General features: G+C 55.4%; 1 protein-coding gene across 2 annotated transcripts; it reads right to left on the bottom strand.

The window, feature by feature from the left end:
- Nucleotides 1-1,169: 1,169 nt before the first annotated feature.
- Nucleotides 1,170-18,221, bottom strand: IFT27 (intraflagellar transport 27). 2 transcript variants are annotated; one of them, XM_040490914.1, is made up of 7 exons: nt 17,774-18,217; nt 11,917-11,996; nt 11,270-11,329; nt 10,062-10,121; nt 8,035-8,152; nt 7,015-7,124; nt 1,170-1,414 (listed from the first exon to the last, which is right to left on the bottom strand). In XM_040490914.1, exons 1-7 carry the CDS (start codon nt 17,805-17,807, stop codon nt 1,316-1,318), a joined length of 561 nt encoding a protein of 186 aa, XP_040346848.1. In that variant the 5' UTR covers nt 17,808-18,217; the 3' UTR covers nt 1,170-1,315. The 2 variants fall into 2 exon arrangements, with proteins under 2 accessions (XP_040346848.1, XP_040346849.1); XM_040490915.1 differs by having other exon boundaries at nt 1,412-1,493; nt 17,774-18,221.
- Between the last annotated feature and the right edge of the window lie 441 nt (nt 18,222-18,662).

Below are 18,662 nucleotides of genomic sequence, written 5' to 3'. Positions count from 1 at the left end.
GCGGTGGCTGCTTTGGGTTCATGTGAAATGACCCTTAGAGGAAGGGGCTGGGGCAGGGTGGGGCCTGGCATGGTGCCTCCACGTGCCCGATGCCTTTCACCTGTTATTTCACTTCTCGTGGTCACCTCGAGGGGCAGCCTCGCCGACCCTCTTTGCAGATGGGAAGTCTTCCACCTGCTCCGGGCCAGGCCAAACCGGGGGGGTGGGTGGGGGGGGGGCGAGGGAGGTGGAAGGGGCAGCGGCTGTGAGCAGGGCTCTGGAGTCCACGATCCTGGCTCTAACACCCCTTGGCTAAGTTACTTAATTCTGACTCCGGTTCCTCAATCCGTAGAAGTGGGACGAGAAGACTGCACGGCAAGGATTACATTAGCTAATATACGTAACGTGCTTAGCCCAGGCAGAGACATGGCCGGCCGTCAACAGCACCCAGAGTAATTTTCGTGATCATCGCTGCCATTGGGACAAACCCAGGTCTGTCCACCCCGAAGCTGGCGCTCTGCACGAAGCGGTGTGTGTGGGGGGGGTGCGGGCTGAGGGAGGGTGATGAAGCCAAGGGCCCCCGGGGGGGGAGGGGGGCGCGGTGACAGGCGGCTTTCCAAGCCAGACTGCAGCCCACAGCCCTGATGTAAGAGGCTATGAGGAACCTCTGTGGGTCTTTAATCAGGGGAGTACAAGGGTGAATATGGGGTTTTAGGAAGATTAATCTGGCAGCAGGCACAGGGTGGAAAGAGTCAAGCTTAGTACAGAGAATTATGACGGCTGCCAGGCTCCGAGAGGCAGGTCAGTGAAGGAAAACGGGCTGGTTCTCGGCTCCCTGGGCACCCATGGTTCCCGGCAGCCGGGAAGGGCTGGGGGCCCCGAGGGGGCCGGCAGAGGGCACCGTGTGGTCGGCGACAGTAGCAGCTGCAAGGGACCTCTGGCGCCTGCACAGAACAGGCAGCAAAGTGAATGCGTGAGAATGAGACGGCCACCGGCCCCTCGGCCGTGTGGCCAGTTCCGAGCTGCCATCCCACTGCGGGCTGCGCTCGGTGCAGACCCTCCAGGGCGGGCGGGACCGCCGACTCGGGCAAGCACCAGCTGCCTCCAGCGAGGGGCCACCAAGGTTCTGAGCGCCGCTCCCCAGGCTGGTCTGGAACCGGGGCTGCCCCGGCCAAGAACGGAAGGAGATGATGCTTCTTTACCTTCTTTTATTTAAAGCCGTCATGAAGCCGTGGAAGGGCCGGGCAGTTCCAGCGTCTCTTGGCCCCGAGGAGCCGCGGCCGCTGGTGGCTCCCCAGCAGCATGGCGCCTGGTGAGGCGCAGCCCACCCCGGCCCTCACAGCAGCGCGTGGAACACCTCCAGCTTCTCCCGGTACAGGTGGTGGAACTGCTTGGCCAGGCAGCGGAAGGGGGCTTCACAGTCCTCCAGCTCCTTCTGTAGAGACAAGAAGCCGGTGGTGTTACCGGATCGCTGCCGTTCACCTCACCGGCAGGGCTGGTGACAACCGCACCCTCTGTGTGGGAAGGAAACGGAGACGCGACAGGTTACGGGAACTTGCAAAAGCCACACGCCTGTCAGCGGGGAAGCTCGGTCTGTACTGGATGTTTCTACAAAGCGTGTACTTTCGGCCACGCTCACCACGTGTGTGACGGGAGACTGGAAATGAGACGCGTCCTCCCTTAGGTTTGACTGGGGCCCCGAAGGCCAAAGCAAAACCACAGACGGGCAAGGATGCCCACAGTCACCTTGAGTCAGGCAAGGCCGTGGCACTGACCCCTGGGGTGCCTCTCCCTCACCCCGAGCCCAGTGGGAGGTTCCGAGATGAAGACCGAGGCCCGGGGGGCTCAGGCCAGTGCCGGGGCCAGGCCTGGGAAGCATCGAGGTCCAACTGGGGCTGGCTGCTTTGATGGCCCAGCCAGGAGAGGGTCGCAGCAGCCCTGCCCTGGACCACCGGTGGCCTGAGCGGGGAGCCGGCCTGCTGTGGCCTTGAAGGGACTCTGCACGGACGTGCTCCAGGAGGGCGATGGCCCCAACAAGAACAGAGGGAGCCAGGCTGCGGCAGGGCGAGGGGGGTGTCACCTGTGATCTGCAGGTGGTGGGGGGGGGTTCTGCCAGTGGGCCCGGGAGGGGGCATCGTGGCGGTGCTCCCAAGGCGCCAGCCTGAGACACCCGGCAAGTCCAGAGGGACTGTAGCAGGTCCCAGCAGGGCCACCTGAGCCGCCTCTCCCGCAGGCTGCGGGCTTGCGAGGCAGCACAAGTGTAGGACCTCAGACCAGCGGCCCGGCCTCCCACGGCAGGTGTGGCAGGAGGCACGGACGCTAAGTCATTAGGAACCTACAGAACCCGGCACAGCGCTGTGCATTTTCATCACTGAAGTGAGTATTTTGTGACTAACGGTGCCCAAAGGACTTTTTGTTCTCGGAGAGATGAGGAAAGTCCCGGAGGCGGCCCTAGACTTTTCTCTACAGGGTGGGAAGAGCCGGCCCTCCAGGGTGAACGCGGACGAGCTCTCGGGGAAAGAAAATGGTAGCCTCTCAACGTAGCTACCGCCCTCGCACTCTCTGCGTGCACGTGTGCATCTGTGACTTACCGACTGTTTTGCGAAATAAGTTGCCAGAAGAAAGAGCCCGCTCCTTTCAGGGCAGAAGCTCAAGCTGGGAACGCATGAGAACCTGTTTCCAAACAATCCTAGGCAGCGGCCACAAGTGCAGCCTTGACAAGAGGCAACAATACCTCCCCAACGAAAGGGAAGGATTTCCAAACTGAAGAATGTTCCGAAGTCATCGAGCCCACTGCCCTCGTCTTGTAGGGGAGCGGTCTGCGGCCCGGGGGGGGGGGGGGGTGCGGTGGCTCAGCTGGTGTGTGCAGAGCCGGGCCGGGGATTCGAACTCCCCAACGGGAGAAGAGCGGCCTTTCCGCTCCGCCAGCTGGGGCGACAGAAATGCACAACGGAAACCAGTTCTCACGGAGCGTGTCACCCAGACTTTCTAGCAAGGGACATCCCAAGCTGAAGGAGACAAGTTGGCCGAGAGCCGACACAGAGGGGGCGGTGCTGAGGAGCGAGGGGGGCCGTCTGTAGGCGAGACGAGAACCCCCACTGTCAAGGACCAGCAGCCCTCCAGTCGGACAGGAGAGAAAGAACATTGGCAAGGCAGATGTGTGTTCCGGGCAACGCCAATGTTAAATAGTAAAATGTTACACTGGCTGAAAGGATCGTTAAGTAAGGAGCGGAAAGAGAACGAGGCCTACGCAGGACACACACAGGGATTTCCAAATGAATCTGAGAGCTCCCAGAAGCAAGATGTGGGGAAAACGCAATATTAAATAATAATATAATATATATATAAAATAGAAACATTATTTATATACATATATAAATATATTATATAGTATATACATTATAATTATATATTATATAAATATTATTTACAGAAGCTTATATATATATAAATTTATTAACATATAATATATAATACATATAAAATAGTTATTTATATTAATATATTAATATATAATTTATTTATAACATTTATTTATAATATTTATTTATTTAAATATATATATATATGTATAATATATAAATAATATTAAAAAGTTAAGAAATGCAGTGGAGATGAGCCTCTCTGTATACCAGGGAGCACTCCTGAAGTAGCAGATGTAGACGGAACCACTTTCCGAAGGCATTAAGAGGGTTTGCCAATGACAAGAATCCTGGAACCCTTCTGTTAACCGATCACAGTGTCACTGACATACCCCAGAGGATGTCCGCTTTGTGTGAAAGATCCTTAGAACAGGCTCTCAGACCAGTGCTCAATCTGGCCTATAGTTCTGCCCCTGAGAGTCCCAAAGTTGGTTCTGTGGCAGGCCAGAGCTCCTTCTAGAAGGTTCTCATGCTAGACAGGCCTGCATTCTAGTCCTGGCCCGACTGCTCATAAGCTGGGCAACCAGGGAGAGCTATGTGACCTTTCGGAGTCTGCTCGGCATCTGTAAGAGAGGGACAGCGGTGGCTGTCTGCCAGGGCTTCCAGAAGTGTCGGCAGCAGAGAACGTGTGCAAACACCTAGCCCATAGCAGGCCCTCAGCAAACGTCGGTTCCCTCCCTCACCTTCCTGCAAGAGGAACCCTCCTCAAGAAGGAGGGGATCCTTCTTGAACTTGCTTGCATTTCATACTGTCCTACACCGATGGACACTTTATGTTTCTATTTTAACGTGCTTAAAACAACGCTTAATGTCAAATACTGAGGGGTGTTAGAAAGTCTAAGAGGAACCGCAAAAGACCCCAAATGGCCAAAGCAATCCCGAGAAAGAAGAACCAAGTTGGAGGGGTCAACATGTCCTGATTTCAAACTATATTATGAAGCAGCGACAATCAAAACAGGATGGCCCTGGCATAGAAACAGATACAAAGACCAACGGAACAGAACTGAGATCCCAGAAATAAACCCCTGCATACGTGGGCGATAGTCTCTGTGATAAATGATGCTGGGAAAACCAGATATTCACATGCAAGAGAATGAAGCTTTTACAGCATTCACAAAAATTAACTCGGAATGGACTCAAGGTCTGAACTTAAGACCGAAAACCATAAAAGTCCTAGAAGAAAACGTCGGGAAAAAGCTCTTGGACACGGAACTTGGCAATGATTTTATGGATATAACAGCAAAGCACAAGCAGTGGAAGCAAAAATCAATAACTGGGACTACATCAAACTGAAAAGCTTCTGTGCAGTAAAAGAAACAACAAAATGAAAAGAGCAGGGGCGCCTGGGTGGCTCAGTCGGTTAAGCGTCCGACTTCGGCTCAGGTCATGAGCTCGCAGTCAGTGGGTTCGAGCCCCGTGTCGGGCTCTGTGCGGACAGCTGGGAGCCTGGAGCCTGCTTCGGATTCTGTGTCTCCTTCTCTCTCTGCCCCTCCCCTGCTTGTGCTCTACCTCTCTCTCTCTCTCTCTCTCTCTCTCAAAAATAAATAAACACTAAAACAAAACAAAAAACGAAAGGGCAACCGATGGAAAACAAGGAAATACTTGCAAATCACACATCCGATAAGGGGTGAATGCTCAAAATATATGAGGAACTTAGATAACTCAATAGCAAAAACGTAAATAATCGGATTTTAAAAAATGGGCAGAGGAGCGAACAGACGTTTTCCCGAAAAGGATATTCAAGTGACGAACTGGTACGTGAGAAGGTGCCAGACGCTTCTCACCCGCAGGGGAAGGCGAGCCAAAACCACGACCAGACCCACCTCGCGCCTCTTGGGATGCCCGTTACCCTAGAGAGATGGCAGGTGCCGGCGAGGACGTGGAGAGAAAGGGACCCCCCCCCCCCCCCGGCACTGCTGGTAGGAACGCAAAGGGATGAGGCCACTCTGGAAAAGCGTGGAGGTCCCTCAACTGTTAAAACTTGAACTACCGGACGGTCCAACAATCCCACCTCTGGGTAAATACCCAAAGGAGATGAAATCGCTGCCTTGAAGAGATGTCTGGACCCTCATGCTCACTGCATTATTCCTAATAGCCAAGATGTGCACACAACTTAAGTGTCCATCAACGGATGAATTAGAGACCGTGGTCTGTGTATGTGCGTAATGGGATATTGTTCAGCCATAAAAGGGAAGGAAATCCTGCTGCCTGTGACACCGTGGCTGAACCTTGAGGGCATCATGCTAAGTGAAAGAAGGCAGACAGAGAAGGCAGACAGATTCTCGCTTACGCGTGGATCTGAAGAAACAGAAGTCACGGCAGCACAAAGCAGGTGGGGGGGTTGCCAGGGGAGGTGGGGGAAATGAGCGAGGGGCGCCAAGTTCCAGTTTTAAGATGAGTAAGTTCTGGGGGCGCCCGGGTGGCTCAGTCGGCTAGGCGTCCAACCCTCGGTTTCTGCTCAGGCCATGACCTCACGGTTTCCTGGGGTCGGGCCCCGTGTGGGGCTCTGCACTGATGGCGTGGAGCCTGCTTGGGATTCTCTCTCTCCCCACCCCACCCCTGCTTGCGCTGTCTCTGTTTCTCTCAAAATAAATAAACTTTAAAAAAAAAAAAGAAAAAAACAACGGTTGCTCGCCTGGCGGAACATTCGCAGAACAAGTTACTCGCAATCCAAGCTCTTACCGTATGGCCTGATGTGGGTGGCTCAGGGGCACACGACACCAAAGATGAGAAAACCCTATCCTCAAAAGCTCACGAATTGGAATTTCATTAGTTGAGCATTTGCGATGATCGGGCCAGAAGGTAAGAGGGACACTTAGCTTTGCAGAATCTAGGATTGCAAAACTTTGAGGCAACAACACTATCCAGAAGATGACTAGGGGGAATAATTCCATGTGAAAAAGCAAATATTTATCGAGCGTGTGTTACGCACCAGGCTTTGTGCCAATGTTTTCGTATTCGCCATCTGACTTAATTCTCCTATTTGTCACTCAATGAGGAATGGGAGTTTATTATCCCCATTTTACAGGTGAGGAGCCTGAGGCACCAAGAAACTAACGGACCCGCCAAGGGTCCCACGGTTCAGCCCTGCTGCTTCGCCATCGCTGGGCAGAGCGCTGGCCTTTACCCGCGACGCTTTCCCAAGGGAGCAGGCCGCTTGGGGGGGATTTAAAAGGTTCACATCCGCACGGCAACTGAACAGTCACGGGACCTTGGGCGAGTCCCTTCACCTCCTCAACACGGAAGTGGGGCTTATTAAGGGCCCGGCTCCCAGGCCCACGGTACCGTGAGGACCGTCAGATAATGTGCCGGCAGCACCGTGATCCATCCCGTCTCACGCAAATGCCAACGGTCGCTACGATCGAACCCGACGCGCTTGTGTTTCTTATTAAACTGAGATACAACTTTTTCCAGGGCCGGCCGGCCGATCTGCTTTACCGTAGCGCACGAGTGGCTCCTGAGAAAAGATCCTGGACTAGGAATGGGAACGTCAGCTCCAAATGACAACCTGGGTATGGGAGCATACTGACTCCGTGCCTATGAGGTCACGTGAGAAACCACACCCAGCAGGGGCCCAGTCCAGACGTGGCCACGGAGCAGGCGGAGGTACTTACCACGGATGTTTCAAAACATTCCAGGCCTTGGCCCAGGGCCCACGCCCGGGCCTGAGCCGAATCCACCGCCCGTCTGCCGGCCAGGTCTGTCTTGTTCCCCACTAACACACCTACTCGAAAGAAACAACCAAAGCATCACATTGAACTGTGGCAGCCTGGGAGGACAGCTGGAGAGAGAAAAGAGCAAAGCACACGGATTTCGAGGGGTCTGCAACGCTGGGGGAGGCTGCCTGATTCGAGGTGGTGAGCACCGGGAGAGAGAGAGGGTCCAGGGCCCGCCCCCGAGGGCCCCGGGAGAGGAGGCGGGCTTTGCTTTTCCCACACAGCTCTTGCTCAGCCCTTCTTCTAGACTTCACGTGGATCTGTCTGCCTTGTCTCCTTAAGGCTGCAAGGCGACGGCCAAATTTATGTGAGCGTTTGTGATAATTCCTAGCACATGGAGCAAACGTTAAAAATGGTCATTAATACTAATCTAAGGGCTGGGCTCAGAGTCAGGGACTCAGAGGTAATTTAGTTCCATTCCCAGCTGCATCAGCTGCAACTAATTTCTGAGCCCGTCTCTGGAGATCGCTTCCCTGGTCTCTAATGAGGGGAATTTGTTGATCTCACATAGGGATGAAAAATAAACTGATTTAAAGCATTCAGAAGTGACAATAGGACTTGAATGTTTACTTGCGCCCCACATACAGGAGAAAATGAGGAATTCATCCCCAGGGCTGGCTTTCAGAAATAAAATCTCATTCCTATCACTGCACCTTCCCCGTATTATCTTGAGTCTCCTCTCCGTCACCCTGCAAGGCTGGGGGTGGGGGGCGAGGGGCGTCATCTGCCCGTGTTATGGACTCACGGAGGTGTGTGGTGACTGTGCTAAGAGGCAGAGCCACTGTTCAATCCAGACCACCATACTCAAAGCCGGGGGCACCCTGTTTTACACCCGTAGCCACCCCTGCAATGACCTCGCGCCCGTGGACTTGAGGGACAGAGGTGCTGCTGGAAAACGCAGATGGCCGCAGCTCCTACCTGGGAGAGACGTGCCTGGGATCTGGGACCGAGCCTTCTCCAGCCACTTGCTGCAGTTGGTGAAGGACTGCTCGTTGGTCACGTCATAGACGAGACACAAGACGTTGGGACTCTCCCACTGTGCGGGACGGGCCGGATGAGTGCACGTCAGTAACGGTGACAGCGATTTCTAGGCTGGGAGAAAAATCTGGCCTTCCGAGGGAAGGGACAGGGGGTGGGGAGACGACCTCTACTAGGGATGAGAGTCAGAAAACTGAGCCAGCCCGCGGGAGAAAACAATTCACCCAAAGGAACGAAGGGGAGGGCACGGGCTCACCTCCGCGCCAGGCTGCCTGCTGGGCGCGTTCTGTGCATGGCTGAGAAACCTCCCGACCCTGCGGGGCCCGTCTCAATATCCCTGCTGCCTAGCTAAAGACACTGGGTTCAGAGAGGGTAACTGACTTGCCCAGATCAGACATGCTTTAATGACTGGGGTAGGACTGAGGCTTTTTTCTACCCAGAAAAGCTCTGGCCTGCCACTGGTTTCATTCATTCGTACTTGGTCGCATTCCTAGGGAGGGCCCGCTCTCATACAACTTATTAGGTTTTTCTGCTTTGCAGGCCTAATAGGCATCCTTTCTTCCGTTAGCCAGCCACGGGAAACCTGTTTGTCCCGCATCTTCCTAATAAGGGCCGGCTGTTCCCAATGCAAAGGGCACTTTCTGCTTCTCCTGCAGCGTGCCAGCCCCAGTCCAAACCAGACCAACAACTGGACAGGGCTCACTGTCCCAATTACGAACCAGGGCCGTGCCCGCGAGGGCCATCGCCTTCAGGGGCCGCTCAGAGTCCTGGGACGTCCTGCTGCCCGGCACAAGGGCACAGGACAGCCCTGCTCAGGCTGTGATGCCCGTCCTGGTGTGTGAGGCTCTCTTACCCTGCCCTCCCCTCTGCGCACCCCCGTCCTGCACAATTACAGTTTATTTCTGGTGTGTCCATAACCTCCAGGGTGTGGGGAAGAATCCTTCGTCCCTCCAGTTGTCCTGGCAAGGCCAGCCCAGGATTGGCTCTAGAGGGCTCACTCCTTCCCAAGGCTAGGCTGCCACTTGGACTGAGAGGATGAACCCCTCGCACCTTCACCCCGCAGACTAACTCAAGAAGTCTTGCTTGATCTCCCCTTCTGTGCGTGAGGGAGACACCTCGTTCCTCTAGGCCTCAGTGAGGTGACCCAGGACAGGCCTGGGATCGAGCTGGAGCCAGCGCAGGAGCCCCGAGTCAGGGTTTGGGCCGATCGGTACCAGGTGGCCCTGACTTGCCCAGACACATCCTCCCTTTGCCCCGCAGGCCAGCACCCAGGGCGAGGCCGTGCCCACAGCAGGCGCGCCGTAAACATCACGGATTGACGCATGAAGCCAGGCCCGTGAGAGATGACAATCATCAGACCTCTTTCTTTTAGACCACAAAAAAGGGGCAGGAAACGATTTCTATTAAAATGTGGCCATTCTTGGAAAGGCAGGGGAGGGCTCTGGAGAGCTCAAACCTTGTAATTAGCTCACTGGCCCGGATTAGCAGAACTGTTACCTTGGAAGGTACAGCAAGCGGGATCCTGAGAGGATGGGCGGGTGGGCACGATAGGCCTGGGGCGGCAGTAGGCACAGGGCCCAGAGCAAACCCCGGGGACTGGGCCAAGGTGAGTCTCTCGCTACAGGGAGAAGGAAATATTTGCTCCTGGCATCACCAGCGGGGGCCGTCTAAAGAAGGGGGGCCCAGAGTGCTGCGGGGACTGAGTCACACGGCTCCGGCACATTCTGAACCCGGCCATTCCAGAGCTGGGGGCGGGGGAATCACGTGCACGAGAGCCAGTCCCGCTGGCCAAGAAGCCGCCAAGTCCCAAGGCGGGGAGGAATGGCCCTTGAAGAACTCTGCCTTGGTAGCACTGTCCTCCAGGCAGCCAGGCTGCAGTGACCTTGCCGGGAGAGCAGCGAAGGGGTCAACTTTCTGGCGGAAGGGGGCGGGGGCGGGGGTTAGGGAAAAGATCGCAGGCTACTTGCCAATTTATCCAGCATTTCCGAAAACAGCTCCTTGCCGGCAGAGTCAAAAATGAAGAGTTCCTAGAACCAGAAAGGCAAGTCCCAAGAAAGTCTGCATGTAGAGGGGAAATCGCTGGCCGCAAGTCCCCGAGACGACGCTGGGCTCACCGCAGACCTGAGACAGCCGGCACAACCAGCACTTTCTGTGTGGCGGCTCACCTCTCCTCACCCCGAACCCAAAAGTCCCAGGAGCGCTAAACAGGCTGACACGTGCTCTGGTTTCCAAAAGGTCATTCTGCACTTTGTTAACCAAATTGATTTTCAGATCTTCAGACAATTCTTTTTTAAAGCAGGTCACCGAGTAGGCCTGGGGAAGGCGCTTAAAGTAGGACAGCCTGCCGTCGGTCTCCGATGGTGGGATTCAGACAGAAGACCGAGGATGACCCTTCCTGCCCCTGCCCGAACCTCGGCCAGCCCATGCGAGAGCCCCTCCCCGCTGCTGCTGCTCTGGGAAGTCTCCCCCTTCGGCTCCCCTGGGCACTGATGCCCCCTGGCTGGCTTCTGACCCCGGCACACGGTCTGAAGGTCAGTGCTGTAATCTGCGTTTCATGCTTTCTCACTGCATCGGGGGTACCTAAAACTGTGTTTTCTCATGGATCTCTTTAAGAAGGCGGGGATTCTTTTTTTGTTGTTGTTGTTAATGTTTGTTTTTGAGAGAGCGAGAAAGAGAGACAGAGACAGAGCGCCAGCAGGGGAGGGGCAGAGAGAGAGAGGGAGACACAGAATCCGACGCAGGTTCCAGGCTCCGAGCTGTCAGCACAGAGCCCGATGCGGGGCCCGAACCCACAAACCGCGAGATCATGACCTGAGTGGAAGCCGGACGCTTAACTGACTGAGCCACCCAGGCGCCCCGTGGAAGGTGGGGATTCTTAAACCTTCTCTCCAGGAAAGCACATGCAAACACAATGCCTTGCGATTCAATTTCCAGAGCTGTGGACTCCCATACAGGGCCCCGGGTTAAGGACCCTGATACTCCAGTAAGTTCTGTGAGGGCAGGGCCCATATCCCAGTCCTCCCAGCCCGTATCAGCGACTCTTCCCAAGTGCTCAGACAAGCCGAGGCCAAGTGCTGGTACAGTATTCCCTCTCAGGGAGGAAGACAGTGACCACAGGGACTCTGGGCCCAGCTGGAGGAGCGGTGAGCTCTCTCAGGTCAAGGGCACCACTTACCACGCTGTCCCCCGTGTCAGGGACTGGCACCGTCTTCACCACCAAATCCACCCCTGTCGTCTGCCGAGGAAAACCGAGAATACGCGCGTCAGAGGCTCCCAAGAGGCGTGTTAAAGGCCACGATGAACATCTGATGCCCAGGAGGCAGAACTGCTATGTTCTGGATTCACTGCTGTAGAAGTCGGACAGGACCAACTAGGCTCCTCCCACTCCCGGCTCACAAGGAGGTGTATATGGTCACCCAGTGGGCCACTGGCCCGTCTGCACCACAGGCAGCCTCACGCCCTGAGGCTCGTGGAAAAGTGATCTCCACGTGGCCATTCAAGCAGCCTCCCATCAGACTGTAGGGCTTCTCAAGGAATTCTGGAAAGTCACTCCCTCAGGGCTGAAGGATGATCATTTCTCTTTAAATTCTTTTTCAAGTTTATTTATTTATTTTAAGAGAGAGACAGTATGAGCAGGGGAGGGGCAGAGAGGTGGGGGGGAGAGAGAGAGATTCCCAAGCAGGGTCTGCATTGTCAGCACAGAGCCCGGCCGGGGCTCAAACTCACGAAAACAAGAGTCGGGTGCTTAACTGACTGAGCCACCCAGGCGCCCCCGACCGTTTCTCTTTAAGCCTCGGCCAGCCTACGACTCCCACGTCTCACCAGGGTGTAGTTCTTCTGGAAATGGGCTCCGTCGCTGCGGAAGATCTGTGCCAGGGCGGTCTTGCCCACTGCCGGGTCTCCTGTGAGGTCAGAGGAGGAGAAAACCATCATTTCTGTCCTGATCTGGCTTGAGAACCACCGCCCCCCCCCCCACCCCCACTCCAGAGTGCTAGTTAGAAACCAGAAACTTCAATGAGTTTTCAGAGAAAACGTACTTGGCTCTCATGGGGACTTGGGAGGTGGCCGGCAGGGCCACGGGTCCGGGAGACCAGTCTTCAAAGCCCGGTTGCATTTCTTCAAGGGTAATCCTTTCATCCAAAAGAACTGACCCAGAAGGTAACAGAGCTTAAGGAAGGCTTCAGAGCACTCGGAACAGAGCTGACACACTGTTTCACTGCACACACCCCATGGGGAAAAGCTGTCACTTTCAAACTTGAACGTACTTTGAAGTCTCCAAGGTAAAGGGCTCAGTCTCATAGGCTCACCTGCCTAGCGGAACCAATTTGAGTTCAGAGCTCCCATACTTAGGACCCTGCGTGCTTCTTTCGGGGTGGGGGGTGGTGAGAGCTGGGAGGGTTTCTGCATTTACGGGAAGCAAGGAGTCTGCCTGCTACATCGGCCAACCTGAAATCCATTTCCAAGTGACACGTTCCACTCTGGCCTCGGCGTGCCCAGCAGCACTGCGGATCCGTCATCCCAGGGGCCTCCCCACGTCTGTCTACAGTCTATCTACAACAGCCACCGTTTCCCCCGAGCTTGCTTTACGCCTCCCGGGGTTTACCTCCCCACCTGCCTTCGTGGGTCGACAGCCCCATGAATCGGTATCTCCAAACTAAAGGTTTATGTCATACTTTCAGTTTGAGATCTGGACCTTTCACAAGACTGTGGGGAGCAATTTTTTTTTTTTTTAGTATTTATTTTTGGGAGACAGCGAGACAGAGTGCAAGCAGGGGAGGGGCAGAGAGAGAGGGAGACACAGAATCGGAAGCAGGCTCCAGGCTCTGAGCTGTCAGCGCAGAGCCCAACGCGGGGCTCGAACCCACGAAGCGTGGGATCATGGCCTGGGCCGAAGTTGGACGCTTAACCGACTGAGTCCCCCAGGCGCCCCTGTGGGGAGCAATTTAATCTGGAGGCTCTCCATGCCCACCCCTAGTCCCCCTGTCCCACCCCCAACCGCTTCCCCATGACCCTGCTCTGCCTCTGGCGATGCCAGCCTTGTTCTCATTCGTGAGATCTTCTGGGCCTTGAGTGTTACAGATTCTCCTTCCGGCCCAGGCTCCTCAGCAAAGCCACCAGGGCGTTCGTGTCCGTCTGTCTTGTGCCCTCTGGGGCGATCGCCTCGCTTTCGCTCTGTTTTACAGTCGGCTTCCAGGTGCCTCTTGACTTCTCCACAGCCCGCTTGCTCTGTTCGCTTTTCGGTTTTGACTTTTCCCACCTATATAATCTTCTCTTGCGAGGCCATTACTTGCCTACTTGTGGCATTTCTCCTGTGCACTCCTCCAGGGCTGAGTGAGCTACTCAGTCTTGCTTTTCTGTTTACCACCGCGTCTCAGAAGGGAACCGTTCCCACGGTCCTGTTCCCTCCTTCCCAGGCCCCACCCCCTACCGTGACCATCAGCCTCACTTGACAGATGATGCTTCCGAGGCTCAGGGAAAGCTGGGTAACCGGGCGCAGGATTCCTACATCTCACTCTTCCCGCCGGACCCCACTCCTCTCCTAGCGCTCAGGGACACTCCTGACCCATTTCTAACACTGCCCCTGCAGGCCCCCATCGCCGCAGCCTTGCCTGACATCAGAGGCGGCCACGGGCTGCACGGTGGCCGGGTACCCATCCATCTCTGAACAAACAGAGCATATCACTCTCCCTCTTGCGCTCTGTCTCCACCCGCTTGACTCCAATTCTGCGTCTGAATCCAGTTGGAAATTGGCTCTTCCTGCTCGTGAAATCCCCCACAGATTTGTTCTAGTTAATTTCATAAATCTTCCTTCCGACTGTCAGTCAGAGTCACCCACACTTATGGAAAACCTCGAGCGTCGGCTGAGGAGGGATCCGGCACAAGGAAGGCAAGTAACTGATAAACACATTTGCAGAGCAACACGATGACAAGTGCAAAGGCAAACAGCGCCAAGCTGAGAACCAAAGCATCTGAGGGTGCGTCGAGGAAAGGAACGAATGAGCAGTTTCGGCAGCGAGGCCGACTTCCTCGGGGTGGTAGGGGGGAGGGGGCTGAGCCTGGGGGACAGAGGGAGGGACGCCTGCAAAGGCGCCATGCGAGGTCACTGCCAAGTCCAATGGCTTTTTCTCGGCTCCCCTGCTCCTTGGTGTCTCTGAAGGATGAGTCGGCCCGAAGCAGCCCCCTCCCGCCTGGCCCCCCGTGTCCTCCCACTGGCCTGGTTCTCCTGCCTCCGAACGTGGGCACTCCTGTGGGTCTGTCTGCTCCCAGTTAGTCTGTCCCGTTTACTCTCTTTCCCCTGTCACTTCTCTCTCCCACGCTTGGTCTCTATCTCCAACAACCCGTGGATGTTTCCACTAGAATGTTGGGCCTTCAGCCGATCTAGCTGTCGACAGCCAGGCTTGCGTCGCACCCCCAGGTCCCAAGGAGTCTTGCTGACCTAACCCACTTGTTCCGCCCATGTCACCAGGTGCTCATGCCTCCCGGCTGTACCCAGGCTCCTGCAACTGCTGTCTCTATCTGCAATTGCCTCCGCTCTATCTCAAGCCCGCGTTGCCTCTGTCGTCCCTGAGGACAGCGCACTGGTTACCTCAGGCCTCAGCCCGGGCTCTGTGTCCCGCCCCGGGACGTGGGAGCCGGGACTCTGCTCACGGGGGGTCTCCTCTGCCAGGGGCTTCCTGTCCGGCTCTGCCAGTGCACGTTCTAGAGAAAGACTGGCAGGTGGGGGAGGGCGGAGGGACTCGCCCCTTTCCCATGTGCCTGCTGTCTAAGCAGTACGTTGGCAATGGCCTTTACTCCGGCAGTAGGTATTTACTTCTCTCCAGTTTATTACTGGACCAGCCTTTTTACTCCCGCTCGGAGACGCCACCAGCGGGGGGACAGTGCCCTCTTCTCAGGTCTGCATCTCGGCTCCTCGGGGAGCTCTCTTCCTGAGCTTCCGAAGACCTGTCTGCCTCCCTGCCTCCCTCAGCCCGGGGCGGGGGGACCCTTCCTGTAGTTGCTCTCGGTGCTGCCTTCCAGGACCTGTTTGACGGACATACCACAGGAAACGCTCCCATCCCACTCGTTCCCCAGCTGTCCCTTACGCCACATCTAGGCTCCACGCCCCTGCGCTCTTGACCTTCGAGAAGCCCTCAGAGGGAACCTCCCTCCAGGTCTCCCTCTCGTCGTCACCCGTGAGGCTCACGGCTGGTAGCATGAGACCGTTTCCGAGCCACCTTCTGGCGAGGCGCGATTCTCATCCCCACTGCTACCAAGGGGCAGTAAACCCAAGTCCCCGCTCCAGCGCCATCCCTCACCAGCTGTGTGACCTTGGGTCAGCGATCTCTCCGGGCCTCGGTTGCCATTTCTATAAAAGGCGGACAATAAGCACCTATCTCGTAGAATCGTTAGGAGGACGTAATGAGCTTAATATGGGCAGTGCCTGACATGCTTCAAGTCATATTTAAGTGGGTTTTGGGTAAACACAACAGATAAATGTCAAGGGTTGTCCCCTCTCCTCATCTGAGTCAGAACAAGGAGCAGCTGTGCTCTGAGGGATTTCTCTGGTATCTGGGACACAACCGGCATTCTCTTTGTGTTTGCTTGATTATAAAGTATCACGCACGTCTCAGCCCTTCCGTGAGTGTGGGGGCTGCCCTGGTTCACCCCCGTAGTCCCACTGTACCTTACGCGGTGATTCACACACAGGTGCTCAATAAATATCTGTTGAATGAATAAAAGCACTTGAACTGAATATCAGGTCCCTCACTGACTAGTTATAAGAGAGGGAAAAAATAAAACCAGTGTGTGTGTGGGGGGGGTGGTGTATGTGGTGGGGCCATTGTAGAGAATGAGACTCTGGTGGGTGGTGGGGCAGGGGGGCCTGATTCGCTGTGCTGAGGTCTTTCGGGTCCTGGAAACTTCCAAGAGGAAATGCCCTCAAGGCCCTGAAAGGAGGCTGAAGTTGAGGACTAGACTGGAGTTCGAGAATCACTCAGGCAGTGGCTGAAATCAGGTGAAATCGTACCTGGGGGCTCGGTGTCAAGAGGGGCAAAGAGTCTAGCATTGAGGCTTGAGGACAGTGTAGCCGGAGGCTAAACACAAAGCCCTGGAAACCAGATCACCTGGGTCTGGAGGCCAGCTCTGCTGCATCCAGCTGTGTGACCCAGGGCAAGTGTCTTACCCTCTCTGGGCCTCAGATGCCCCGCCTGCAAATAGGATGCCAAATAATACCAGTCCCTCAGGGTTCTTGTGAGGACTCAGTGAGACACCTGTGTTGAGGGTTCGAGTACAGTGTTGGCACACAGAAGGTGCTCTGTAAGTTAGCCCCGCGGGATGGCAATGGAATTAAAAAAGAAATGAGAGAACAGTCAGAGAAGCCCATTTAAAAAAATACACAACTTCAGAAAATAAAAACCTCATCCGCAAGGAAACTGAGGCTTAGAGAAATGCTGTGCCCAAGATGACACAGCCCTTCAAAGGAACAGTCAGAATTACTTTTGTTACACAATACTGCCTCTCCTGGCACTCTGGAAACTACAGATCTCTCTTGAGAACCACCAATTTTTTTGCTCCAGTGTGATCTGAGTTACTACTGTCAGGCATCTTTCTGTGTCTTTTCAGATTAGAAAGGCCATTAAAAATATCATCAATTTCAGTCTGGAAGAGAGGAATCAAAAGGGGAATTTTTTTTCCTCCTCTATACCATTTCTTTCATGGGCTGGTCGGGGAACCCTAGAGAGATCCCGGGGTTCAACGGTAACACAAGTGAAGAGTTTTGCAGCTGGGCAGGTTTGGGGGGCTGAGATCCTGCCTAGGACTTTCCTTCACGAGGGGGTGACCCTGGGCAAGAGACTTGACCTCTCAGTGCCTCGGTAAGATCAAACAATACAGCACCGACCCCAGTGTGCTGCGGTGAGGGGATTGAATGAAGTGCATGTGTCCGGCATGCACTAAGGACTCAGTAAAGCACATCTGTGTTCAGGGGCCCCAGGTCAAAATCCTGGCAAATATTTTCCTGAATGTGCTGACATACAAAGGGAACAGTACAAATAATACAAATGGGAATGCCACATTGGCATTCATTCCACAACTAGTTACTGAGTACCTCCTGGGTTCCAGATATTGTTCAGGATGCTTGGGACGCGGGAGTCAACCAAACAGAGATTCCTGCCTTTGGAGGATTCAACAGTTATAACCTCCTGAGTGCAGGGCAGCATGGGAAGTCTGGCTCTTAAAGGCAACACACATGGCCCTTTTGCAAACTCTGGTCGACTGTACATTACGGTTTCCCATCCCTGTTACCAGAGGGGGTGCGATCAGGACAAAAAAAATCCCACAACTACTGACTACCAAAGTTACCGATGCCTAACACTGGGATACACCACATGGTTTGGATGAAGCATTTATGGCGTGCTTAGCCTGATTTTTTTTTTTTTTTTAACGAGTCTACTCCTCCTGAATATAGTTTAAACTGGTGAAGGTGGTCTCAGAGTATGACAGGGAGCGGGGATATCTGCTGGAGCTACAAATGTGCCCTGGAAGAGAATTCTTCCACCCCTAGTGGCGTTTACTCTATCAGTAATCGCATTAACTCATCTCTGGAAGAGAGAAAGGAAAACAGGGTAGACAATTTACGCGAATAAAAGCTCTCAGTAACTTACGAAGTCTCTGGATTCTGGAGACTAAATTTCAAACTCACCTGCCAGGATGCATTTGGCCGCCAGCTTCACCATGGTAACCAACCACCTCCGCGGACCAGACAGGGGAAGAGCGGCTGCTAGAAGCGTCGGGGGGGGGGGGGGGGGGGCCGGGGAAGGGAAGTGGGGACGGCAGACACTCAAGGGGCCTGGGGCCGCGGTGCGGACAGGGACAGTGCGGTCCGGACCCTCTGGGATGGGGGCGACTATCGCGCGCGAGGGTCGGGGCGGAGGCGCAGAGGAGCGCCAGACGGGGCCCGGCTTCAGGTCTCAGAAGGCAGCCTGGAAGGTGCGAGCGTGGCGACGGGGCTCCCGCTCGTTCCCAGCCTAGCTCCTGGCAGTGGGGATCGGGAAGCGCGACGCCGCAGCCATCCGACCCCAACCCCAGCACGGTGCCAGACGCGCTCCCCGGGCAACCACTGCCCACGTACCCCGCCTCCTCCTCCTCCTCCTTGCTGACCCTCGATTGGCTGCGGCCAAAAGCTCCCACCCCACCCCGGCTCTCGGAGGCCAGTGGGAGGAGGGGGCGGGGCCCATAGCTCCCTCCGGCCAGACACTTCTTAGTGGTGTCTGCCCGTCAAGCTCACTCCGCTAGACGAATGGCTACTGGAGATGTCAATCATTTCCACCTCCCGCCCCCGCGCCGCCGGAAAGTTCAGGGAAATGAAACTCCCAGCCTCCTCCAGCCAGAAGCGGTGAAAAGAGAAGCTTTCTGATTGGCCAGAGGCTGGCTCGGACCATCTTCGAGAGGAAGGGGGATTCGTCGCTCCCCCCGCCCTTCCGGAAGTGAGTTCGCCCAGGAGGGGCGCGTCTGGCGCGCGGGAGTTTGCAGCGGCGCCTGCGCAGTAACGTGGCCGCAGCTGCCGGAGCGGAGCTGTGAGCTGGTTTGGC

Source organism: Herpailurus yagouaroundi, unplaced genomic scaffold, assembly GCF_014898765.1.
Source record: "Herpailurus yagouaroundi ecotype Mexico unplaced genomic scaffold, PumYag 182, whole genome shotgun sequence".
Classification (NCBI taxonomy): domain Eukaryota; kingdom Metazoa; phylum Chordata; class Mammalia; order Carnivora; family Felidae; genus Herpailurus; species Herpailurus yagouaroundi.
Note: the sequence above shows the minus strand (reverse complement) of the source record. Positions and strands in the feature narration are given on the sequence as shown.